At 48.5% G+C, this 26,108-nt stretch overlaps 1 protein-coding gene across 2 annotated transcripts in view; it reads left to right on the top strand.

The window, feature by feature from the left end:
* The first annotated feature begins 350 nt into the window (after nt 1-350).
* Stat1 (signal transducer and activator of transcription 1) overlaps nt 351-26,108 on the top strand; it is a 39,852-nt gene continuing 14,094 nt past the window's right edge. Inside the window, exons 1-15 of one of the 2 annotated variants that reach the window (XM_038315394.2) lie at nt 351-503; nt 782-908; nt 3,846-3,976; nt 4,513-4,657; nt 7,297-7,395; nt 11,530-11,619; nt 15,456-15,534; nt 17,471-17,562; nt 17,892-18,043; nt 20,532-20,690; nt 21,231-21,323; nt 22,488-22,547; nt 24,185-24,214; nt 24,302-24,395; nt 25,308-25,349. In XM_038315394.2, the coding sequence (XP_038171322.1) occupies nt 3,849-3,976; nt 4,513-4,657; nt 7,297-7,395; nt 11,530-11,619; nt 15,456-15,534; nt 17,471-17,562; nt 17,892-18,043; nt 20,532-20,690; nt 21,231-21,323; nt 22,488-22,547; nt 24,185-24,214; nt 24,302-24,395; nt 25,308-25,349 (1,263 nt within the window). In that variant the 5' untranslated portion in view covers nt 351-503; nt 782-908; nt 3,846-3,848. Of the gene's footprint in view, nt 508-781; nt 909-3,845; nt 3,977-4,512; nt 4,658-7,296; nt 7,396-11,529; nt 11,620-15,455; nt 15,535-17,470; nt 17,563-17,891; nt 18,044-20,531; nt 20,691-21,230; nt 21,324-22,487; nt 22,548-24,184; nt 24,215-24,301; nt 24,396-25,307; nt 25,350-26,108 lie in introns of both variants that reach the window. The other variant, XM_038315395.2, reaches the window with a different exon arrangement.

Genomic DNA, 26,108 nt, shown 5'->3' with positions numbered 1-26,108 from the left:
GAAGGTTTTTAAACGGGTAAATAAAGCGGACGTCCTCTGGCTTTAGAAACACGGCAGGTAGGTGATCGCCAGTCCCCAACTCTGCCTTCTCAGCGATGCGGTTACTTGATGCAGGGTCTCCGAGACTAACTCTCCGCAAGCACACAGCTTCCCTGTCGTTGTTCTCCAAACTTGTAAACAGAACCTCCAGTCTGCGGTTTGCACCGCGTAGCGGAGCCCCAGCTTTCTTACCCGGGGACAGGAAGACGGAGCAGCAGCCACGCCGAGCGCGGCGGGGAGGTGGCGCGCTCGCGGAACAGCCGGCTAAATCCCGCCGCTGATTGGCTGGTGCGGGAGGAGGCGGGGCGCCCTCGGCCTTTTCCCCAGCCCGGTGCTTTCGTTTTCCCCCAAGCGCTGAGTCTGTCGAGGCTCCGGGCGACCGCGGGAACCGCGCCCCGCAGACCCTCCTGGGACGCAGCTGAGCGACGCAGGGAGATCTGCCCCGACTCGGGCACCCGCGTGCAGTAAGTGAGCGCCGGGTGCGGGTGCGGGTGAGGGCGGAGTGGGGCGCCCCTCCAGGTACGGGGTCCAATGCCTGCAGGTGACCTGGCATCGCGCATCACGGGGGACCCTCTGCCTAGCTCACGGCTCTGCTTGGCGCCCTTACCCTGGCCGTCCACACGGTTGGGTAATAGAAATAAGACTTGTGCAAGAGAAGTGTCTCCCGGAAGACTCTGCACTTTCCCACTTAACCCTTGCTCGCCTCACCGCCTGAGCACTTTCCGTTTTCTTCTTTCCGCAGTTGTAGCAGCTCTGTCCTGTCTCCGGAGCCGCTGCCACCCCGTGCACTGCGCGCAACAGGCACCTAATTTGCTGAGTTTGGCGGTTGCCTGTGATTGAATCCCCAGCCTGCACCCGGAGACAGTTCAGTAAGTATTCTTCACAGTCCAGTAAGTGTTCGTGGAAGTGAATGCATTTGGAATCTCAGTACGTAGCAGCCCGTAAGCAGTTTTCTGGAACGTAAAAGTGATATTTAGTTACCGCAGAACCACTAATAGTGTAATTATTATTTAATAATAACTCCCGGGCTGCCACGAAGTAGTAAGTGTACAGGTGGGTGAAAGCTGTTTTTATCTGGGTGAAATGACTTGAGCCCCGATCGCTCAGTGAGGATGCCAGACTCAAACTTGTAGGATCGCCATGGGGTTTGCCTTTTGCTGCCCAGAGCTTACCCAGGTTTCAGTAGGACACACTTCCGTGCTCAGTAACACTTAGGATTTAGGCCACATACCGGGCACTGTTCGGGGTCCAGAGGATGCTAATAGCAACATGTACCCCCTCCGAGGCGCTGATGCTTACAGTACCGTGGGAGACAGAGACAGTCACGCACTTCACAGGGAAGATTGGAGCTGATACTGTAGCGCGACAGATAGCTTTAGGAGAAAGGGTCGTTTATACAGACCTTTGTTGGCAGCAGCGTGGTCCAGTCTGTGCAGCACAGGCTAGATTGGGAGGGTAGGATGTTTGTTGGAGGTGCAGAGACCGCTGGTCCTAAGACTGGAGAGGAAGGAGTCACCCCCAAACTCTGTTAGAGCCAGGCGATTGAGAGTCTTGCCAGTCTCGGGTTTCATGAGAATAGGAACTTGGTTCAGGGTTTGTCAGGATGGGTCTCTTGATGGACAGGTTTGTATCCAGGGCTATGTGTGTTTAGCCCACACAGTCCCAAGAAGCTCCTGCATGGAGGGGTAAGTAGGTTGTCTGAGCACTCGGCTAATAAGAGTTTACACAGGCGCCATGGCCTGACAGCCCCTCATATTTGCTTCAGGCACGTTCCTAATGGGGCTGGGTAGGACTGATTTGGACGTCAACAGAGGTAAACCAGATGTAAAATATCAGTTTGCTACACAGACGTGCCACATGGTGGGCTGGAGTCCTTTTTATTGGTATTTGAAATGGCAGTTAGCTTTGTAGTCCATTTTCGTGCAGCAGACATGACTTCATTCCTGCCCACAAGTGCGCAGAAGCATGTCTGTATACACACACACCTCCAGACCCCACCGGATACAGACCTTCCCCAGAGGTCTAGCAGGACTAGATTTGCATGTAGTGATGCCCGTGTGCACCGGTGTATGTCCTGTTAAGTGATGGCCATACAAAATGTGTTCTTAAGAGTTCCTAAAATTAGGGATTGCCGTAATGCTTCCTATTTCTCTACTTTATCCCTTCAAATGACGTTTAGCAATGCTGTTTTGTTCTGACGTGGTGACTCACTGTGTAACCTTGCAGGCTAGGCTTGCATTCAGCACGCAGCAGCTCAGGCTGACCTTGAACTCACGGCCTTCTTGGCTCGGCTTTTCTGAGTGCCGTGATCTCAGGTGTAGTAAGCCAGGCATGGCTGTTGTTTCTGTCTGGGGAGATGACTCACAGCACATGGTTCGGCTGTGCGTGTGTGAGGCTCCGAGTTTGGATCACCAGCACCCCCGTGCACACACATACAGACAAAGGCAGGTGTGAGGATGCCCAGATGTGACTTCGGTGCTGGGGAGCACACGGCTTGCCAGAGAGCTATTCTAACCAAAACGGGCAGAGTTCTTGTCTCAGAAACTAAACCGGAGAAAGGATTGAGGCTGTTATCCTGAAATCGTTGACCTCTCTACATGGGCCTGCCAGCACATAGGCAAAAAAAACTCGTTATTGAGATTTAAGATTTTTTTGTGCCACATCTATTGTTTGCTGTGGAAATGAGAGAAATGTATTTCTTTTCAAATTTGTTGAATAAGAACATTTTACTGTATCAATCATAAATATAAAGTATCAACTTAAGTCAGAGAGATGGTTCAGTGGTTAAAGCACTTGCCACCAAGCTGGAGGACCTACACGGTGGAAGGAAAAAGCCAGCTCCTGCAGGCTGACCTCCGACTTCCACTCATAATGTGGTACAACACTTGCAATAAAGAAACATAACAATCTTGAAATAAAATACAAGCTTTAAAATGGGCTGTACTTAGTAGAAAAGTTTTAGGAAGCGATACCTTCATTCTAAGAATGTTTTCTGCTTCTTTGAGAAAAAGTAGAAATTCCTTTGTAAATATTTATTGGATCCCCAGCTTACCAGACCTTGTTCCCTCTCCTTTTCTTTTTTTTTTTTTTCTTTTTTCTTTTTCTGGTTTTTCGAGACAGGGTTTCTCTGCAGCTTTTTTAGAGCCTGTCCTGGAACTAGCTCTTGTAGACCAGGCTGGCCTCGAACTCACAGAGATCCACCTGCCTCTGCCTCCCGAGTGCTGGGATTAAAGGCGTGCGCCACCACCGCCCGGCTCCTCTCCTTTTCTTTAACAGAAAAGGTAATGAAGTACAAAGGAAAATACGGGATGGGTCTGGGTTAGAAATGAGTGCTTTGCAGAAAAATCTATCAAGTGAAGGGGTAGTGTTTTCCTGGGAGGGGTGGCTATCCCTGAAGCAAGATGGCTAGTGTAGGCTGCGCCGACCTTTGAGTAAAGACCTGGGGATATGTTTTCTGCAGAAGAAAATAAAATGATTCCAAAATTCAATAAAAATGAATATTAAATATAGATACCATTCAGGTCACGCTTTTCAGAGACCGACAGGGTCGAGTAGTAGTGGTTATCGACCTGTGTGCCGTGACCCTCTCAAGAAACCTCTATCTCCAAAGCCTATTTGCATTATGATTCATCGTGTAGCAAAACGACAGTTAGGAAGTACCAATGAAAACAATTATATGGTTGGGGATCACCGCCACGGGAACGGCTGTCTTAAAGGGTCTCCGCGTTAGGAAGGATGAGAGCCGCTGCTTTAGCGGCTCTGCCTGAAGCCCGAGCTATCTGTTCACACGTGCGTTCTTCCTGCAGACAATGTCTCAGTGGTACGAACTTCAGCAGCTGGACTCCAAGTTCCTGGAGCAGGTTCACCAGCTATACGATGACAGCTTTCCCATGGAAATCAGACAGTACCTCGCCCAGTGGCTAGAAAAGCAAGACTGGTGAGCAAAACCCCCTGGCTAGGGAATGGAGTTTGTTTGAAAGATATCTGTTGGTGATATCGCTCTGGAGCTGTGCTTACAGAAAATGAATCTCCCCAGTAGCTGTAAAACCAAATTCATGAGTCCTTAAGTACTTCCCAGTCTTAAACACATTATTTGCTAATGGCAAAAATTCTAAACATTCTGAAAGTATTTGATGTAGAAAGTCCAGACCCCTGTTGGTTTTTTTTTTTTTTCTGTCTGGGAATAAATACCACGAATAGGTTTTTCTGTACAATCTCTGATGCTTTCTGTAATTTTTCGTCAGTTGTGCGTGATAGAAATACTATGCAGATTGCTAATAATACTAATAAGGCTATGCAATAATACGCTAACAATATGGTAATAACACTATGCAAATTGCTAATAAAAGAAAGAAGAAGAAAAATAAGCCTAAGAAACGCGTTGTCTTTGGACAGTGTCTGGAAGGGAAGCAGCATTTCTTTCATGTGTTGTTAAGTAGTGTCTGGAATGAGCTGTAAATTCCCGTCTCCTAGGGAGCACGCTGCCAATGACGATTCCTTTGCCACCATCCGCTTCCACGACCTCCTTTCCCAGCTGGATGATCAGTACAGCCGCTTTTCCCTGGAGAATAACTTTCTTTTGCAGCACAACATAAGGAAAAGCAAGCGCAATCTTCAGGTACGAACCAGCATAGTGCATTTCTGGACACGTCTCTGTGCTTACTTCAAGCCTCTCCCGTACTTCCTCTCAGCAGATGCTGCTCAGCACACACTCGCTGGCATTTAGAGAAGTTACAGGAACAAAGGGACTCTCTTAATGTGGCTAACGCTTATAAAATCATAAATCAATACAATTTCTATTCATTTTTCCCCCCGAGACATGGTTTCTCTGTAGCTTTGGAGCCTGTCCTAGAATTAGCTCTTGTAGACCAGGCTGGCCTTGAACTCACAGAGATCCGCCTGCCTCTGTCTCCCGAGTGCTGGGATTAAAGGCATGTGCCACCCATCTCCCAGCATTCAATTCATTTTATAAATGCACAAAAGTTTTCAGGTTTAAGCATCATGGTGTAAAACTTTGTTTTACTAAAAATTGTTGATATCGAGACCAAAGGATAGGGGCTTCATTTTTTCAGAACAGTGAGCGACAGTAACTCATTAAGTTCTGAGAAATTTTAGCAATCAGCTGGATCTTAAGCCCTCGTGGGTCCAGGTGGAGATATTCCAGGAAAGTCTGGCCCACTCGGGGCTTAGTGCGTGAGTGACTTGGACCAGAGCCACTTTTCCTTGCTTCTGGCAGACTTGTCTACCACTGGCTCTTTGGATGTCCTCCCAGCGCGCCTAAGGCCTGGCCGCCACGTTTATTCTGTAACGTTATAGAGTAACACTTTCTCGTTTTCACAGAAACGAAAGGTTTCGTGGGACACAACCAACATTTCACCCTAGGTAGTTGGAAGCCTTCTACTCTGTTTTCTCTCTGAAGACGTCTGTGATATCAGTGAGACAGAAAATCATATTAAGTTGATAAAATTTTGTTCCTGTTCGGGCTGCTTGGTGGTGCATTTGTGGTTGCCAGTACTTTGCACAATAACTTTGACAGTGAAAACAGAACAATTGAGATGATGAATACTTTTATTCTAGTTTACAAGTACAGTTTACTTCAGTTGCTGCGTTGAGGAATTAGTTGAAGACGATCATGAATAGTTCCCACATTGTTTGTATTGTCTCCATATTCTAACAGAAGGCAGTTGGCTTCAGGATTACAGGCGATGGATACTAGAGCATTTAGGAAGAGGTGTGGGTATGGCTCAGAGGTTAGAGTGCCTGCTTAGCCTGCCTGAAACTGAATTTTACACTTAATACTGCCCCAAACCCTCAGGATCCACCTAAGACAGTATTTTCTTTTAAAATCAAATTGTTCAAATTTGGTAAGATAAAGTAATTTTTGTCCTAATTTATAAAAGGAGTATTTTTGTTTTTATAAAAATATCTTACTGGACATGGTGGCCAACAGTGGCACATAACCTTTAATCCCAGCACTCAAGGAGGCAAAACAGGCAGACTCTGTGAATTCCAGGACAGTTACGACTACATAAAGACTCTGCCTCAAAAAAACCAAAAACCGCCAGGTTGTGGTGGTGCACACCTTTAATCCCAGCACTCGGGAGGCAGAGACAGGCAGATCTCCAGATCTCTGTGAGTTCGAGGCCAGCCTGGTCTACAGAGCTAGTTCCAGGACAGGCTCCAAAGCCACAGAGAAACCCTGTCTCGAAAAAACAAAAACAAACAAAAACCAAAACAAAATAACAACAGCAAAAAAAAAATCCTTTAAGTCAGATTTAGTAGGCATACGATAAGCTTCTTAAGGAATAGAAAGATGTGTATTAAACCAAGATTTTTTTAAAAAAAATATTTATTTATTTATTTATTATGTATACAATATTCTGTCTGTGTGTATGCCTGCTGGCCAGAAGAGGGCGCCAGACCCCATTACAGATGGTTGTGAGCCACCATGTGGTTGCTGGGAATTGAACTCAGGACCTTTGGAAGAGCAGGCAATGCTCTTAACCTCTGAACCATCTCTCCAGCCCCTAAACCAAGATTTTACAGACTTCCTACTTATGACCACTTTTTACCCAAGAAATATTTCCACAACGCCATGCGTCTCAGTATATAAAATAGTAATACTGCTCAGGCATTTATTGATAATAAATAAAAAGAAATTTATTTTAAAACGATTCTTTGACATCCTTGTAATTCTACCATTTATTAAAGATGGAATCCAATTTACCTACACATTCATGAAGTCTGTGTCTAATATGATAAAATTCAAAGACCTGAATAAAATTCATTTTCTTCAGGTTTGGAATGACAGTAGGAAAATATCAAAGGCTCTGTTCTCCATAAGTAAAGCCCCTGTGTCCCCCAAAGAGCAGAAACTTTGTTTGTAGACTCCAACCCTACTGTCCATCCCATGCAGTTGTCTGCAGTCAGGCTGTTTTGGACCCTTGGCGTTGTGCGGTGTGGAGGCAGATGCTGTGCACAGCGCCCATGCTTGTGTGCTCAGAAGCATGGAAGCTGTGCACAGCGCCCATGCTCGTGTGCTCAGAAGCAAGGCATCGTAAAGTAGACCGGTGCCACGCGGAAGCAATGCCAGAATCCACTTCAGAGTCCCTATCTATCTGACTTTTAATGTACTTGTAGTCTGTACGTTCGGAAACCTTTCACGGTTGCCAAAATTTCTGTGACCCTCGTATTCCATTCCATTACCACCCTGCGGTTATTCCGAAGCTTATTTTTATCCTTATCACCTGTGTCTAGGATAACTTCCAGGAAGATCCCGTACAGATGTCCATGATCATCCATAACTGCCTGAAGGAAGAGAGGAAGATTTTGGAAAATGCCCAGAGATTTAATCAGGTACTTTATTCTATGCGGTACTAATGGTTAGAATGGAAATACTTTGTGTATTTCACAGATATTACCAGGGCCTCTCTTAAGTCACTGATAAGTACACCTCTGACTTTTTAACTTCAGGAAGCAGGAATGGTCAGATCCAGGAATTTTCTAGAACGGCGCTTTAAGAAGCGCCCTTGTCTTGTGGAGTTGATTCCTAGTGAGAACATGGGCATGTAAGTGAGGTGCTTGCGGGTAGAGGTGGAGGTGCCACGCTGCTTGATGACACAGCTGGGTGGGGCCTGTGTGTGAGGGCAGGTCAGGAATGGAGGCAGGCAGAAGCATTGGGTTGTGGCAGATGTACTCAAGAGTTCGTGGAGACAGGAAAAGCCCCGCTATTCAGGTTGTGTGGGGGATTGTGAAGAACCGCTCTGCAGTTGTGGCCTGAGTCTCTCGGAGAATGCTGCCTGCCGAGGGAGAAGTCAGAGCAAGGCGGGACCAGGACGTTTCTAGGACACAGCGGGTTTGGGAGAATAAGAGAAAAATCATTAGGAAGATGAACGCTTCACTTTGAACGAGATGAAGACGCTCACTGAATGTTCAGACATCAAGCAGTGGCTGAATCAGAGTTGTAGTATTACCGGCTTTGGGGTTATGGTTCTGATAGTCATCCTGTAGGCCTGCCCAGCAACTGGGTTCAGTGAGGCTTCGGCTGTCACAGCGGCATTTTTCATTCCTTTCTTGAGAAGTGTCGTGGGACTTGAGGACCAGGTAGGCAGGTAGCTGTGAAGCCAGTGTTGTGCCAAACCAGCCAACCCTGGGAGGAGCATGCAGAGGGCACAGTAAAATCTGTGCCTTGTGCATTCCGTCAGTAGATAACGAAGTGAACCCCGCTACAGTGGGAAAAGGGGGCAAACGTCAAAGCTGGCGAAGGCCTTTCTCCCTGTTTTCGTGACTTTTTTTTTTTTTTTTTTTTTTTTTTTTTTTTTTTTTGAGACAGGGTTTCCCTGTAGTTTTTAGAGCCTGTCCTGGAACTAGCTCTTGTAGACCAGGCTGGCCTCGAACTCACAGAGATCCGCCTGCCTCTGCCTCCCGAGTGCTGGGATTAAAGGCGTGCGCCACCACCGCCCGGCCTTTCGTGACCTTTTGCCACACTCCTGGAGAACCTGTTCTTCCCTCCGGTGTTTAGATACTGTCCGCCTACGACGGTGAAGACGCTTTGATGTGCTACGCATGTAATATTGTTTTTCCTAACCTGAAGCTGCATGGCTCATTTGGTGCCTGTCCTAATTAACGTATATCAGAATTACAGTGAAGTCTGGCTGCCTTGCCTCCTAGCGGAGCACGGCTGACTCCCAGCTGGCGTGTGTGTGAGAAGCCTGCAGAGGGAGTTTTTCTTTACGTGGGATTTCCATGCTAGCGGCAGCATGCGGTGGCTCTCCTCGTGTGCCAGATACACCAGCTTGACAGAAGGACAGACTGTCCACCTTTGCACACTGGCACACCACCCTTCACATTTGGCCTTGAGCCTAGTGTGGGCATTGCAGGCAGCAGGGGCAATCTCCGTTCTGCCATACCAGTCCCGCCCTCCGGCTACCTCATTGGGACTTGAAGGCTTGCAAGCTTTTGAACTGCTGGTTAAAAATAAATATGACTTGGGAGAGGTTCATTTTGAGCCACCCAGATGACCCCCGAGGGTTGCACCCTTTGCCAAGGCCCCTTTGGATGTGAAGGAAAGTCTTAGTTGTGGGGTCGGGTGGGGTGCGGCTTGGGGAGAGTGAGAGGCACAGCAGACACCCATGCTCTAGTCTGACATTTCCTTGCCACCATCCCCCCACAGTTGACGCCAACATTTTCTTGTCATCATTAAGCATGAATAAGTTGGGGGACAAGCCTGGTGTGTGCATGAAAATGATGCAGTTTGGGGACAGCGGGATCCGCGGGCTGCGGATGAAACGTCCTTATGCGTGTGTGCAGCTCCAGCAGGTTAAACCAGCCAGACGTGCGGAATTCTGAGTTGCCCCAGAAAGTGGTATCCCCTGTTAGTTTCCTTCTGTGTGTGTGCACCTGTGCATGACACACCGAGGCCCGAGGAGGAGACATGAGAAGTCTCCTGTTTTCTCCATCACTCTCCACCGTAATTTTTCAGACTGCTTCTCTAACCGAGCCTGGAGCTCTCCTTGGCCTTGGCTGGCTGGCTGGCCTTGACTTCTCAGGACCTGCCTGTCTCCACCCTGGGGTTGCAGGAATACAATGACGTGCCTGGGCTTTACACATGCTGGGTATTTGAACTCATGGCCCTCTGCATTCATGGCAAGGGCTTTGCTCACTCAGCCGTCTCCTGGGCCTGCCTCACTGCCCCGGCATACATATTTTTCTAGGAGACTATAGATGTTTCATCTACTGCCTTTGATGCCTCTGCGGCTGCAGTGTTCCTGGGTAGTTAAAGCTTTAGAGTAGTCTTAATGATCGTGGCATTAAATGAGTTCCAGTGTGGTCCCAAAGAAGCCATTTCCTAGCAGGAGATGGGAGGAGGGCAGAGGAGCCGAGGCAAGAGGGAAATACCAGAGTCACATGAATGGATTGAAACGGGGATTCTTGAACTTCACTAAGCATCGTTCATCAATAAGGCAGCTGTAAGGGAGTGTGTCCCATTCTTAACATTTCCTGTCTGCACCCTGGTCACCCAACTAGCTTTGATAGTTTGGGAGGGGACCAGGAAGTCAGGATCCTCCAGGGACCTCTCCCTGAGTGGAAAAATGAGCAAGAACAGGAGAACTGAGAAATAAACTCAGCTAGAAATGTATGTTATGAAGATGGTACCTCAAAGTGCTGGGAAGTTGTACGCCTCCCACTAAATATGGTGAAGATAGTTGTATGATCATGTTTAATGTAAGAATCAACTTCCGGGGTAGCATGGTAGTTAGTGTACGTCTGTAATCTCAGGACTTGTGGGGGGCAGGTGCCTGAAGTTCAAGGTCACACTCAGTTGCAGTTCAAGGCTTCTCTGGGTACGGAAGACTGCCCCAGAATGAAAGAATAGATTTCAGATGTTTTATAGACCTTTGGTTTCAAAGGGGTGGCTCTAGGATGCTACTTCACTGTAGAGGAATTGTTCTAATGGTCACTATGTGGCCCAGAAAAGCCATGGTGCTCAACTGTACGGTGATGCCAAACCGTCTGCCGTGGAGAAGTGTTGCGTTATGCTTGCTCTGACCAAAGCATTACCCAATGGTTGATAAGCTGTTGAAATGTCACGTGATCATTACTTTGTGCAATTTTAATGCTTTTTTTCTATTAGTTTAAAGAGATAAAATATAAGGTATTTTGAAAGGTAATAATGAAGACCCAGAAGCACGAGGGGAAATACGTTTGCCTCCTGGTGCGAGATCAGATCTAGTCAAGTCTGGGCTGTGAAGGCCATGCAGGCACAGCTGACGGGCACAGCTTTTGCTAGGATCTCGGAGATACAGGTGCTGTGTTGCCACTCACAGCTAGGTCCGGAGTATTGCCTGGCATTGCCCCAGCTCAGGTATGCCCCAAGGTGGTGAACACAGGTGCTGATGTCTGAACCCTCTGTCAGGATGCATGGCTCCCTCAAGAGCCCAGATCTGTATTGACTGTAGATTTTGTAGTGGAGCATCGGCCTTGCTGGTCTCGAGTGGGCGGTACCTTTGAATTTTGGTGTACCCCTGAATCACTAGGATGGAGGTGATGTGGTTCTGACTTAGCCTCTGGATTAGGGCCTGTGTTTGCATTTCCGGAAAGCTGTCAGACGAAGGTGTTGCTGGCCTAGAGAGACACTTTGAATCACAAGGTCATAAGGTAATAGTTATGGACTATTATGTGTGCAGAATTTAACAAACTTGAAGTGATGCTTACACGCTCCATTAAATTATGTGAATTGATGGAAACTTATACAAACCCTTGGTACGAATATGCCTACCCTTCTTTAGTTTTTATAGTAGTTCGCCAGCATTTTCCAGGGCCTTGAGAAATGAGGGATTTTTGTTTTGTTTTGGATTCATATATGGGAAATAGCTAATAAGTCTTAGAGGTAGGCAGGCCACAAGGCACGGGACTGGCTTTGGCGTGTAGGCAAGCGAGTAAATGTGTCAGAGAAAGGGACGATTATTAACAGTGCATTTCCCTTTAAAGGCACAGGAGGGGAACATTCAGAACACTGTGATGCTGGATAAACAGAAGGAACTGGACAGCAAGGTCAGAAACGTGAAGGACCAAGTCATGGTGAGTACTGAGTGAACACATGCCTTCTTCCACAGCTTCCAAGGGGACGACGTGTCAGTTTCTCCAGGTGTGGACCTAATATATAACTAATCTAAGTTGAAAAGAAAAAAAATCATTCTGAAGTTCTAAACAGAAGTAAGCAAACTGGTCGGCTCCATGTCTTATGGCCTCTGCTTTGGCTTCTAAACCCTGAGCTTTTTTCTTTTCTGTGGCTCATGCGGTCAAGGTTGACTTTGCCCTCGCTGTCCAGTGAGCTGGATGTTGCACTTACCAGCCCTTTGTAGCCACATTTCTCACGGGGTGTCCCTGGAGTCACACGGAGCTTCCTGTGACGCGTCTTCTAGAGCAGATTTACTCTAGGGCTCGGAAGAGGAACAAAACCTGATTCATTCAAATACATCTCAATACACTTGATTAGAATAAGAGGTCCTCCTGCAACCTTAAGATAAAGCCCCAAGACAGGAAACAAATGACTGAGGGCCCTCCTGTCCGCCCCTCTCCATATGACGTAGGAAAGGCCCCCTAGCTGAGAGGTTCAGTTTTGCTAGAGGTCTGGGTAATAGGAGCACCTTTCTGAACCCCAAATTCTTGCCACGGCTTTATTTTGCCATCTGTTAGGGAACTGCTCCACTAAAGTAGAGAAGTACATGGCCTTAACATGGGAATAGTCAGGGAAATCCGGAGAAAGCGTATGTAGACACATGACCAGATCTCAGAAAAACGAGGCTTGTTTGTAGGATGAACATACAGTTTGTTCAACTGAGCTGTGTCAGAGTAAGAGGGCTATGTTAACTACACAGACACACTTGCTCACCCTAGTCACACCAGGACTGCCCCAGTCACGCAGGCACACCTGCTCACCATAGTCACACCAGGACTGCCCCAGTCACGCAGGCACACCTGCTCACCCTAGTCACACCAGGACTTCCCCAGTCACACAGGCACACCTGCTCACTGTCGTCACACCAGGACTGCCCCAGTCACACAGGCACACCTGCTTACCCTAGTCACACCAGGATTGCACCAGTCACACAGGCACACCTGCTCACCCTAGTCACACCAGACTGCCCCAGTCACACAGGCACACCTGCTCACTGTAGTCACACATATGAGGTCCTAAAGCCCGCCTCCACAATGACACACTTCCTCCAACAAGACCACACCTACCCCAGCAAGGCCACACCGCCTAACAGTGCCACTCCCTTTGGGGATCATTTTCTTTCTAACCACCACATTCCACTCCCTGGCCCCAAATAATTATAGCCATATCACAATGCAAAAATGCATTCAGTTCAACTTCAAAACTCCTCATAGTCTGTAACAGTCTCAAACTTATTAAAAGTCTAAAGTTCCAAGTCTTTTCTGGGATTAATACAATCTCTTAACTGTAATCCCCCTGTAAAAATCAAAATCAAAAAGCAGATCACATACTTCCAACATAGAATGGCACAGGGTGTACATTACTGTTCCAAAACACAGGGAAGGGGGCACGGTGAGGAAATACTGGACCAAAGCAAGACCAGAAGCCAGCTGGGCAAACTCCAAACCCTGCAACTCCATGTCCGATGTCAACGCTCTCTTAAGATCTCCAACTCCTTTCAGCTTTGTTGACTGATACCCACATCCTTTCTCTTGGGCTGGTTCCACTCCCTGTTAGCAGCTTCCTCTGCAGGTATCCTGTAACTCTGGCATCTCCAACATCTTGGGATCTCCAAGGCAATCCAGGCTTCAGCTTCACAGCTTCATGTAATGGCCTTGCTAGTCCTCCACTCAGGGACACCCCTGGCCTCAGCAGCTTTCCTTAGACACAGAAAGAGATTCCATAACCTCATTCTATCCTTAACTCCAGAGCCATGTGGCGGAAGCTGCCAAGTTCTGCTGCTTCCTGGAGCTGGGACATGGGTCCCTTGTTCAATGACATTTTCACCAACTTTCTGGTTTTGATGGTTTCCTTCACTGCCTAAGCTGGCTATTCTGGAATTTGCTCTGTAGACCAGGCTGGCCTCAGACTCAGAGATCTGCCAACCTCTGCCTTACCAGGGCTGGAATTAAAGGCATGCACCACCACACCTGGCTGTAAACTTTTAAATTCCTTCTCACAAATTGGAAACAGCTGGATGGGATCTTGTCCTGAGGTCTCCACTCCCTCTATTCCACTTCTTAGTTCCTCTCTTCAAACACGGGATTTAGCTCCATTCTACTTCCTGGCACCCCCTTTCTCCTCAAATTGTTCTGCATCTTGCATTTTCCTCACTCAGCTTGCTCCTTTTCATTATAGATCTTCATTAGAGTTACCACCAATGACCACGCAACAGAGTTTTGAGATCTTCCCTGCCAAGAGAATTAATTTATCCAAACCTCTTCACTTTAGCCTCAGGCAGAATAAGCGCAAATAAACTAAAAACCCCAGCCACATTCTTAATGAAAATTTCACAAGAACGATCCCTAGGCTACATATTAATAGTTTTCTCTTCTGAAACCTCTCGAGCCAGCCACCGCAGTTCAAATAATTCTCAAACCATTGTCTTCCTTGTTCCTGCTAGTGTGGCCCATTAAGCAGCGTTTAAAGCACTCCACTGCTTTCCTAACCCAAAGAGCTAAAGTCCAAATTTCTCCAAACAAAACCATGGTCAGGCCTCTCTCAGCAATATCTCAGTCTCTGGTACCAACTCTGTCTTAGTCAGGGTTTCTGTTGTTATGAAGAGTCACTGTGACCATGGCAACTCTTATAAAGGAAAAAAATGTTTAATTAGGTGGCTTAAAGCTCAGAGGTTTTCAGATGAATATATATACTCATATATATATATATATATATATATATATATATATATATATATATATCCAGTCTGTGTACTAGAGGGGACAGATGCTGTGTTATAATATATCCAGTCTGTGTACTAGAGGGAACAGGGTACTGTGTTATAATATATACAGCCAGTGTACCAGAGGGGACAGATGCTGTGTTATAATATATCCAGCCAGTGTACCAGAGGGGACAGATGCTGTGTTATAATATATCCAGCCAGTGTACCAGAGGGAATAGGGTGCTGTGTTATAATATATCCAGCCAGTGTACCAGAGGGAACAGGGTGCTGTGTTATAATATATCCAGTCAGTGTACCAGAGGGACAGTTGCTGTGTTATAATATATCCAGTCAGTGTACCAGAGGGGACAGATGCTGTGTTATAATATATCCAGTCAGTGTACCAGAGGGAATAGGGTGCTGTGTTATAATATATCCAGTCAGTGTACCAGAGGGGACAGATGCTGTGTTATAATATATCCAGCCAGTGTACCAGAGGGAATAGGGTGCTGTGTTATAATATATCCAGTCAGTGTACCAGAGGGGACAGATGCTGTGTTATAATATATCCAGTCAGTGTACCAGAGGGAACAGGGTGCTGTGTTATAATATATCCAGTCAGTGTACCAGAGGGGACAGATGCTGTGTTATAATATATCCAGTCAGTGTACCAGAGGGGACAGATGCTGTGTTATAATATATCCAGCCAGTGTACCAGAGGACAGGAGTCCATGCTACAATGTGTACTAATCAACTGTCCAGGCATTTCAGTATACATCATTCCAGACAGCAAGTCCCCATGCTAAAGTCACTCTGGTTGTTCCTTTTCTCGTCTGATGGTTCTGTCAGTAAGGGGTCCACCAGGGCTCCCCTCTCCATACATGTTATCTTCAGCCGGAAGCCTCAGGCTTGTTCCACCCTCTGAAGTGTTACATTTCTATTATGGAAATATTTTGTGTAAAAGATGAGAGCTCTACAAGGCCGACTCATCTTTTAGGGTGTTAGAAAACTTACTCATATCTTTATTTGCAGAACATAGAGCATGAAATCAAGACCCTTGAAGATTTACAGGACGAATATGACTTTAAGTGCAAAACCTCGCAGAATAGAGGTAAGAATTAAAACAGTGTTCACTGGCTGTATTTTCCCTGTCTACAGCAGTGAACATTTGCCAGATGTTTTCTGTATTTTCCCCTGTCTGCAGCAGTGAACATTTGCCAGATGTTTTCTGTATTTTTTTCTGTGTACAGTAGTGAACATTTGTCAGATGTTTTCTGCATTTTTCCCTGTCTACAGCAGTGAACATTTGCCAGATGTTTTCTGTATTTTCCCCTGTCTGCAGCAGTGAACATTTGCCAGATGTTTTCTGTATTTTTTTCTGTGTACAGTAGTGAACATTTGTCAGATGTTTTCTGCATTTTTTTCCCTGCTGACAAATGTGGGGGGGGGGAGAAGATGTGGGGCACAGGGACCGCAGCTGCTGCTTTCTTGTTTGTCCACCTCTCAAGGCCACTGACGAGATTTGTGTACACTTAGGTAAAGTTTTGCACTAAAGCTTGGACCATGACTTAAGTAGAAGGTTTTCAGTTTTTCATGGGAATTTATAATTTTCCAGTCTACGTGGGTTGCCGAGAACTGGTACTCAGTTTAAGCAGGATGCACTTAGCTGTTTATATACTTAGGAGACGTTTTTCTCATTTTGTTTTCAGTAAATACTGTCTTAGTGTCTTTCCCTATGGCTGTGCAGCTTAAGGGAGAAGGGCTCCCTTTTAGCCCTCAGCTCGCGGTGCAGTTCATTCCAGTGGGGTGGCCCGTCAGCTTGAAGCAGCTCTCATGTGGCATCTACAAGCTGGGAGTAGAGAGAGACAATGCTGCTGCACTTAGGTCCCCTCTTCCCGTTGTATAGTCCAGGGTCCCTGTCCAGAGACTAGTCCTGCCCACCGCCCAGGTAGGGTTTTCAGTCACTGTAATCCCTCGCAGGCATGCCGGGAGCCTGTCCCCAACACAGGCATCTGTCCCCGGCGCAGGCATGCCAGGAGCCTGTCCCAGCGCAGGCATATGTCCCCAGCACAGGCATGCCAGGAACCTGTCCCCAACACAGGCATCTGTCCCCGGTGCAGGCATGCTGGAGCCTGTCCCAGCGCAGGCATCTGTTCCCAGCACAGGCATGCCAGGAACCTGTCCCCAACACATGCATCTGTCCCCAGCGCAGGCATGACGGGAACCTGTCCCCAACACAGGCATCTGTCCCCAGCGCAGGCATGCCAGGAACCTGTCCCCAACACAGGCATCTGTCCCCGGTGCAGGCATGCTGGAGCCTGTCCCCAACACAGGCATCTGTCCCCGGTGCAGGCATGCTGGAGCCTGTCCCAGAGCAGGCATATGTCCCCAGCACAGGCATGCCAGGAACCTGTCCCCAACACAGGCATCTGTCCCTGGTGCAGGCATGCTGGAGCCTGTCCCCAACACAGGCATCTGTTCCCGGTGCAGGCATGCTGGAGCCTGTCCCAGAGCAGGCATATGTCCCCAGCACAGGCATGCCAGGAACCTGTCCCCAACACAGGCATCTGTCCCCAGCGCAGACATGCCAGGAGCCTGTCCCAGCGCAGGCATATGTCCCCAGCACAGGCATGCCAGGAACCTGTCCCCAACACAGGCATCTGTCCCCGGTGCAGGCATGCTGGAGCCTGTCCCAGTGCAGGCATCTGTCCCCAGCACAGGCATGACAGGAACCTGTCCCCAACACATGCATCTGTCCCCGGTGCAGGCATGCTGGAGCCTGGCCCAGTGCAGGTGTATGTCCCCGGTGCAGGCATGCCAGGAGCCTGTCCCCAGCTCAGGCATCTGTCCCCAGCGCAGGCATGCCGGGAGCCTATATCCCAGGTGATTCTAGATTCTGTCAAATTATCAATTAACCTCAAACGAGAGTCAGACTTAGCATTTTTATCACATTTTACATAAACTCTTGTGACTCTTGCTTTAGTTGGATTGATCTTTTTTTTTTTTTGCACATGTATGCCTACCTCCTCCTCTTTGTTCTTTGACAGAAAGTGAAGCCAACGGCGTGGCCAAGAGTGACCAGAAGCAAGAACAGCTGGTACTTCACAAGATGTTCCTAATGCTGGACAATAAGAGAAAGGTAGTGGCTGCCTCCGGTTTAAACGGGAAAAGAAAGTTCATTCTTTAATTGCATCTTTGGGGGTGGATAGAGACCACTTATAGGAACCCCTGCCCTCCTCCCACTGTGTGAGCTCCCGGAACCAAGCTTGGGCTTGGCCAGCAAGCGAGCGTCATTGCCTGCTGAGCCAGCCCACCAGCCTGGAGAAAGTAGACCCATACACCACTTCTCTGGGAGAGCTCCAGCTGAGAGTGAAGAGAGACGCGCTTTGCTTTGAAAAAAAAAAAATCTTCCCAAGTTCAGTAACTACCAGTGAATTCATCCCCCCTTGGGGCTTCCTTTTCCTTTAGGAGATAATTCACAAAATACGAGAGCTGCTGAACGCCATCGAGCTCACGCAGAACGTCCTGATCAACGACGAGCTGGTGGAGTGGAAGCGAAGACAGCAGAGCGCCTGTATCGGGGGACCGCCCAATGCTTGCCTCGATCAGCTGCAGAGCTGGTAAGCGCTGTTGCAGCCGCTGGACAGACCCCAGACACTAGGGAGGAGCGCCGTTAGGGCCAGTAGCCGAATGGACCCCATCAACACTGCACTGGAGACTTGGACGTGGTTCAGCTCCCTGCCCCGGAACGTCTGGGAAAGGCTCTGACCACATGTTCAGCCACATCTGCTTGGTTTGGACATGCATCATCTGACTGTACCGTGAACCAAATGACGTAGTTGCTACCTGCGCCGTTTACCAATTGGAGACCTGCTGCTTATTAAAAGCAGAATATCTTTTAATCAGGGATTTTCCAGGCCTAAATGAAATAATAGTTTCTTATGGGTCATCCATTCAGACATGCATGCAGCCACGAAATATCCCGGGAAATGGTGGCTGGATGGCAAACACTATTCTGGGACTGGGACACCCAAAGAAGATTGATGTTTGGGGCTTTCCAATCCAGAGTGGAGGGTACATTGGGGAAACGGGGAGGAATTAGGTCCAGCAAGAGAGTCACAAGATAGAGGCACAGGAGTGAGTGTATCAAAATGACCTGCTGGGTGGCCAGGCAGGGGGCACGGGCAGGGGAACGGGTGCCACTACTGACCGTGGAAGAAAGATCTCAGCCCCTTTCTTGAACCGGCCTCGCTATGCTGGCCCTTGAAAGCAAAGCAGACTTCTCTCTCACACAGGGTCCGCTTTCTCTCTGTGTCTTTGTTTAGAAAGGTCACCCTGGCAGCAGGCTGGAGGACAGGATAGAAATAGAAGCCCATCCACAGTTCACTGCTAGCCTGTTACCGTGGTCCAGGGGAGGGCCTCCGAGAACCGCTGAGGATGGAGGAGAGGAACCTTGGAATGGAAGCGAAGGGATGGTGGTCTAAGATGTCACCAGGCACCCTGAGCCAGAGGGCTAGTGGGGTTATTGAGATTGAACTATTTTTTTTTAACTTATTTATTATGCATGCAGTGTATTGCTGCTGGCATGTGTGCCTGCAGGCCAGAAGAGGGCACCAGATCTTACTACAGATGGCTGTGAGCCACCATGTTGCTGGGAATTGAACTCAGGTCCTCTGAAAGAGCAGTCAGGGCTCTTTACTTCGGAGCCATCTCTCCAGCCCCGAAATTGAACTATTTTTTTTTTGAAGTTAAAATTAACATACATAATTTATTTATCTTCATCCTGTAAATTGTCCATCTGTATCCTAAGTTGCTCACGGGTTCAGGAGAGTTTCCCAACCCTGTTTGACCCTTGTACCTTGAGGATGCTGCTTTCCTAGGCCCTCATCTGGTCAGCCCTGGGCTATCTGGAGGCCATGGTGGTTGCCATAGGTCACAAAACCTCTTTTTGTGGCACTGAATCAGTATGTAGATTGCCATCTTCTCTGTGAGTCATCGTTGGAAGGGATCTCCTGCTTTCTCCACAGCAAAGCACCCAGCCACTGTCTTGCTTTCCCACATCATGATGAGGAGCCCTCCTGGTGATATGGGTCCAACTTGGAAAGCCCCCAGGAGAAGTCGGTATTTTCCATGAGGGGCAGGTGTTTTTTCAAAGATTTTCTAATCTGGTTCTCTGAGTAGTGTGGTACCCTGTGTGCCTGTCTCAGAAGTGGGACGCTGTTAGCAGTTGACTCTCAGGAAGGAAAAGTTCCAGGGCAGTCACTAGCGTCCTCTTTGGTCAGGTTAGCAGATGTGACCTATGCCACTTCTTTCTTTCCTCTCCTCTTCTAGGCTACCCCAAGCCCAGCCCCTCATAGTATCTCTAGGAGGCCTTACAGAGTCAGCATATCCTTAAAGCAATGTTCCCTGAAGCATCTGCTCGACTGGTCCCCTGTCTGTCCTCCATGCTTGGCCCTTTTGAAATCCTAGCTACCCTGAAGTCAAGAGATTACCTGGAGCCCCTGCCCTGCCCAGTAGACTTGCTTTGTATAACTGTCTTGGTCAGGGATTCTATTGCTGTGAGAAAAAACCATGACTAGAAGCAACTTAGAAAGTAAAGGGTTATTTCAGCTCACCCCTCTCAGGCCATGCTCCGTCACTGAGGGAAGTCAGGGCAGGAACCTGGAAGCAGGAACTGAAGCGGAAGCCAAAGAGGGGTGCTGCTTACTGGGTTGCTCCCCTTCGCTTGCTCAGACTGCTTCTGGGATAGCCTGCCCAGGGTTGGCACCACTCATAGTGGGCTGGGTCCTCTCACGTTAGACACTAATTGAGAAAATGCCTACAGGCTTGCCTAGGGCGGTCTGATGGAGGCTCTTTTTCAATTGAGGTTCCCAGAAAAAAACGATAGCCTGCCGAGTTGGCAAAAACCTCCAGGCCTGCGGCTCTCAGAACCGTGTTGCAATTCTTCAGTGCATGCTAATTTTTACTCTACAAGTAACTGAGCTGAAGGCTACCACAGGCCTTCACCTCCCCATCTCTCCCTGAGTGTGGACTCTGTGAGTCTCTTCAAGCCAGGCTGCTTGCTTTGGGACTGTGGCTCACTGAGACTGGCGTCTCGTACCTCCTCAGGTTTACCATCGTCGCGGAGAGTCTGCAGCAGGTTCGTCAGCAGCTAAAAAAGCTGGAGGAGCTGGAACAAAAGTTCACCTATGAACCAGACCCTATCACCAAAAACAAGCAGGTCCTGTCAGACCGCACCTTCGTCCTCTTCCAACAGCTCATTCAGAGGTAAGCCTGGAGGACCAGCTGCCTCCAGAAAGCCCATCGGTTTGGAAGGTTTGACGGGCTGCGCAAGGTTCCTGGCTTCTGCCCAGGCCTCTTCTCCTTCTGTCCCCCAGCCAGTCTGTCTGGCTCAACAATCTGACCTCAGAATGTCTGTCCCTTCCCCCTGCACTGTGGCCTCCCCCATGCCTGGCTTTCATATCCGGTCTTCTCATCTCCCAGGTCCCTGAGCAGCCTTTCCACCCAGGCTCTGAGACCCACCCGGGCTGTTGGTTTGGTCCTTCTTCATTCCCTGTTAGCCACATGGGTCCCTCAGGCTACACCTCCATGGCCTCTTTCCCCATCCCCAGTGACCTGGAGGCTGAGCCACACTTAGAACAGACATTCCTTTTCTTATCCAGTTTGTCAGACTCTCAAAATATTTTCGGGTGCTCCATTTTTCCATCTATTTCCTCTTTGGGGGAAAAAAATCATTCATCTGTTTATTTTTTACTGCGTTAAGTTTGATGGCAATTCTGACTTATCTGCTTTCCTGGACACTGGCAGCTCCTTCGTGGTGGAGCGACAGCCATGTATGCCGACTCATCCCCAGAGGCCGCTGGTATTGAAGACCGGGGTGCAGTTCACTGTGAAGTTGAGGTAATGAAGGGATAGTTCCATACATGTACACGTACCTACTTTTTTTGCTAATTGTAAAACAGTACATTTTCATAGTAAGAGGAACTTAGCGTCTCAGAAATATACAAAGCAGACACAGTTCCCAGCAGCCTTCCCCCCATGAGCAAAGCCTCATAATGGAGCTGTGTGAATCCCAGATAGACACTGCAACAGTGTGTGGGGGGGTGGGGACTATGGCATGTACGTTGTCCTGTCAGTGAATGCTTTCACCAGGCTGGCCCAGTGGCCTGGGATCTAAATACCCGTGCCCAGCTGCAGTGAACAGCCTGTGTCTGTCCTCCCACAATCTTGCCATAAATATAAAACGACGTGCGTGCATGTTTCATGTATAGACCCGTGTACGTAAGTTTTAACCATCTCAATGGTTAAAACCAGGGTTATATTTGTATGTAGCCTGCTTCTCTCCATGCTGGAGTTGGAGAGACGTTCTGCATATGCTTTGGCGTTTTCTGGGGAGTGGGCTGCATTCAGCAAGTGTTGCCCTGGGAATGAGCCGCTGGACCCTGCAGCACGGGGCCTCGTCTCCTCCAGGGGCGCCCGTGACTGCACGGGGGCTGTTTCTCTGGCAGGCAGTGTTGCAGCAGCACAGTTAAGCACCGGGGAAACCTAGAACTCACAACTGATAGGAAACCCCCATCCCCTGCTGTCATGATGTCTAGCTATCAGAGCAGAGGCTCACAGGGTCTTAGTCCACTCTCTTTCTACACGGCCAGTGATCGGGTGCCACGCTGCTTTTTTCTGACTAGGGTAGCAGCTGCAATTTCGTTTCTTGGCGGTGCTTTATATTTTCTCCCGCTAGCACAGGAAATTAAATACAAGTTTTGTAAAGAGTGGTATTCACTTTTTCGCCCATATAGTATTGATCAAGAGTGGGAATTTTGGTTAGACTGTGTTGGCGGGGTTCTGTACAAAAGCGTTGCTTTCAGTAACTTCTGGTTAGAATGTAAAGTCAGCGCTGTGTTCCATTAGTGTTAGAATGTTGTCCCAGTTCATTGTGATGACCCTAACCTAAAAGTGAAGAGAGCAGTCTGTACAAATGTTTATAGTTGTGGAATTTACATAATAAACAAATTTTAGTCAACAGGTTTTTTTTTTTAAGGTAATGACTGTTGTTTTTCTTTCCAGACTGTTGGTGAAATTGCAGGAGCTGAATTATAACTTGAAAGTGAAAGTCTCATTTGATAAGTAAGATTTCTTTAATCTCATCTAAGATACTATTTAAAATGTTGGTTTTATTAACCTCTCCATCCAATAAGCCAACTCTTCCCAGGACCTAGGGCTGGACTGCAGGTCCAGAGACTGGCCAGAGGGGAAAGATGGCTGCCGAGCTGCCCCACCCCCATCAGGGCATCCTAGCAGACCGAAATCACTGGCTCCTTTTCTGAGGGCTGAGAGCTTTGCCTGGAGCAGGTGCTTCCTAGCCTAGAGTAAACAAAAGAACAGAGGAGAGGAGATTGCCGTCCTTAGGTCTATAGCTGGTGGACTTTGCACATCTCAGCCCCAGAGAAGAGGCCCTTAGTCCAGCACACACCCGAGGTCCAGGCTGTGGTCTGCAGCCAGCTGGGTGGTGGTTTCTGGGTGACATGAGAGCCTGGGCTGGGGCGAGCGAGGTGGTGCTATGGAGCCTGCTGCACTCATTTGTGTCTCTAGGCCGTGCTGGGGACCCAGCCATGGGCAGGATCTCTTACGGTGGCAGTCCAAATGAAGGAGCCCCATCCTGTGTCCCCTCGGGGCCAGCATCTCAGTTAGCACTGAGCTAGCCACACGACTTAACACTGGAGAAACACTCTCCCCACCCCCCCCCCCCAGACAGCTACTGCTCTTGTCAGACTGTGTCATGTGCTGGCTCAGCTCATTTCAGAATGCTTTATGATGATTCAGAGCGGCTTCCTCTGGCTTTCTGTCCCTTCCTACCCTGTTACGAGTATTCTTCATGGTACTCTATGCCTGTGCCTTCCCTGTCGTCGTCTTTGGTAGCAAAACATCCCCAAAATTCAGTGGCTTGAAACCTCAGAGTGTACTATTGCTCACATTCCTGGCGTGGCCTCCCTCCTGTCTGGGTCTCATTGAGTAGGACTGGCTGTCCTGGCGTGGCCTATCTGGGTCTCAATTGGAATTACTGGTTCATCTTCATTGATCTGACTTTTCTACCTGAGTGCAAGCATCCAGACCTGTGGAGGTTCTCTCAGGATGTGCACTGCACCACAGCCTGCCCTTGTGTTGCTAGATGTTAGTCCAGGCGCCCCGAGATGCTGGGCTACTTCCTGAAGCCCGTCACACACTCCGCTGGAGCTCAGGTCTCTTCCTTGAGTGTCTTTTCTGTTTATTCCAGCTCTGCTTTTTCTTCTGAAACCTCACATGGCAGCTCTGTATCACAAAGAATCTTCTCCACAAAGGAGAGAATAGGTTCCCTTTGTAGACATTTTAGTCCTAAAAATCCTTTTTATCTGTGGTTGAGACAGAGTGGTGAACTTTCGCGAGTGAGCTGCACATATGTATATTACTGATCTATAATGTTTGGTGAGAACATGACTATCTTAGTCCGTTTTGTGTTGCTATAACAAAATACTTGAACAGGGTACTTTATAAAGAAATGAGCTTTCTAGCTGGGCAGCAGTGGCACACGCCTTTAATCTCAGCACTCGGGAGGCATAGGCAGGTGATCTCTGTGCACAGTGGCTTACTGACACACAGGGGTGCAGGGTGCACAGTGCAGCCTGTGCAGCCAGCTTTTATCTTTTATTTATACATCTGTGTAGCCATCTGCCATCTATTAAAACGTATTTCAACTGTATGTTTGTTTGTTTGTTTGTTTTTTGCAGAGACGTAAACGAGAAAAACACAGTCAAAGGGTAGGTGAGACGCCTTCCTTGTACTTTGCCCTCTCGTCCGTCTACGGGTTCGAAGCATTTTAAGGCTTTGTGTCTTGCACTACACAGATTCCGGAAGTTCAACATCCTGGGCACGCACACAAAGGTGATGAACATGGAAGAGTCCACCAACGGAAGTCTGGCCGCGGAGTTCCGGCACCTGGTAGGCAGAGCAGTTTGCTGTCTGAAAGCTGCTGTCCCATCCTTTGGAACTCTCCCATAGTGCAGTGGCCCCTAGACTCTCCCTACCACGGCGTCCTGGTCCCTTCTCCGTGTCCCACGTCTCTTCACTGTGTTTTATTGACATGCTTTCTCCAGAAGCACGCTTGGGGCTGTACGGATCTCAGTAAAGTGCATCATCAACTGTCATGTGCATTAATTATGTAAGCACTTGCTCTCTCCACCTGCGAGCGGTCACTATGGCTCCCGCAGTGCTCTCAAGAAAGCCATTCCCACCATCCATCCTCATCGCCCCCTCCTTCCAAGTGTGTAGCAGCCTGAGTTACCACTGTAGCAAGAGGAGGCCCTAGCCCACTGGTGTGGCGCATTTTCACTGGGTCCCAGCTTGTGAGCCACAGACCTCTGGGCTAGGGAGATGTGAGGCAAGAGCCTCTGCCCAGCTTGGGCATCCAAGAGTGTCCAGAACAGCCCTTTCGACTTCAAAGACTGAAGTGTGATCTCGGAGACGATGTCGGCCTGGGGTGCCGAGCCTAGCCTGGGAGACCTGGGGTGCCGAGCCTAGCCTGGGAGACCTGGGGTGCAGAGCCTAGCCTGGGAGACCTAGGGTGCCGAGCCTGCCTGGGAGACTGCTGAGACAGCCAAGAAGCTGCCTCGTGAGTCTGGGACCATGAAAGAGCTGCTGACGGTGCGGATGTACCATTGCACACGGAAGCGCCATAGTTCAGGGGCGTCATCTCTGCCAGCATGCCCACATCCCAGCAGGCTTTCCTTCCTGTTCTGCCGATAGTGTCACATGCGTCTCTCTGATCCTGTTGGGACTGATTTGTGAATGAAGATATCGACTGCATTGGTTAGCCATTCCTGTAAGTTAACCATGTGGTCTTTTCTTTTACAGCAACTGAAAGAACAGAAAAATGCTGGCAACAGAACTAACGAGGTGAGCATCTCTGGACTGTGAGGGGGTCCTAACCAGACTGATGTGTGCGGAGAGCACACATCACAGAGGTCCTTAGACCTGACAGGAAAGAGCCCTGGGGTGTCAGTGAAAATGCCCCCCTGCCTTTGTACTGTTTGGGTAGAAGGCAGTGTAACCCGTCTTATAGGACCCACAGAGACACCAACCGGATGGGGCACGATGGGCTTTTGTATTGTTCGTATCTGGGTGAAGGAACCGAGACCCAGAAGTTAGTGCGATTTAGCTAAGAATACACGGAAAAGCGGCAGCAAGAGACAGAAAGTGACTATCTTAGTCATGGTTACTATGATGAGACATGTTTCATATATGATGAAACGCCAGGAACAAAAAGCAGGTTGGGGAGGAAAGGGTTTATTTGGCTTGCCCGTCCACACTGCAGTCCATCACTGGCGGAAGCTGGACAGGAATTCAAACACAGCAGGAACCTGGAGGCAGACGCTGATGTAGAAGCCATGGAGGGGAGCTGCTTACTGGCCTGCTCCTCGTGGCTTGCTCAGCCTGCTTTGTTATAGAACCCAGAACCGCCAGCCCAGGGATGACACCTACCATGGGCTTCCCCAACAATCATTATTAAAGAAAATTCTCTACAACCAGATCTTATGGAAGAATTTTCTCAAGTGAGGGTCCCTCCTCTCAGATGTCTGTCACTTGTGCTGGGCTGACATGAAACTGTCCATCCGGCACAGTGGCTGATACTGCAGACCAGGTGTGGCGAGGGTT

The sequence above is a fragment of the Arvicola amphibius genome, chromosome 18 (genome assembly GCF_903992535.2).
Source record: "Arvicola amphibius chromosome 18, mArvAmp1.2, whole genome shotgun sequence".
Classification (NCBI taxonomy): Eukaryota; Metazoa; Chordata; class Mammalia; order Rodentia; family Cricetidae; genus Arvicola; species Arvicola amphibius.
This window is presented reverse-complemented; position numbering and strand designations above follow the sequence as displayed.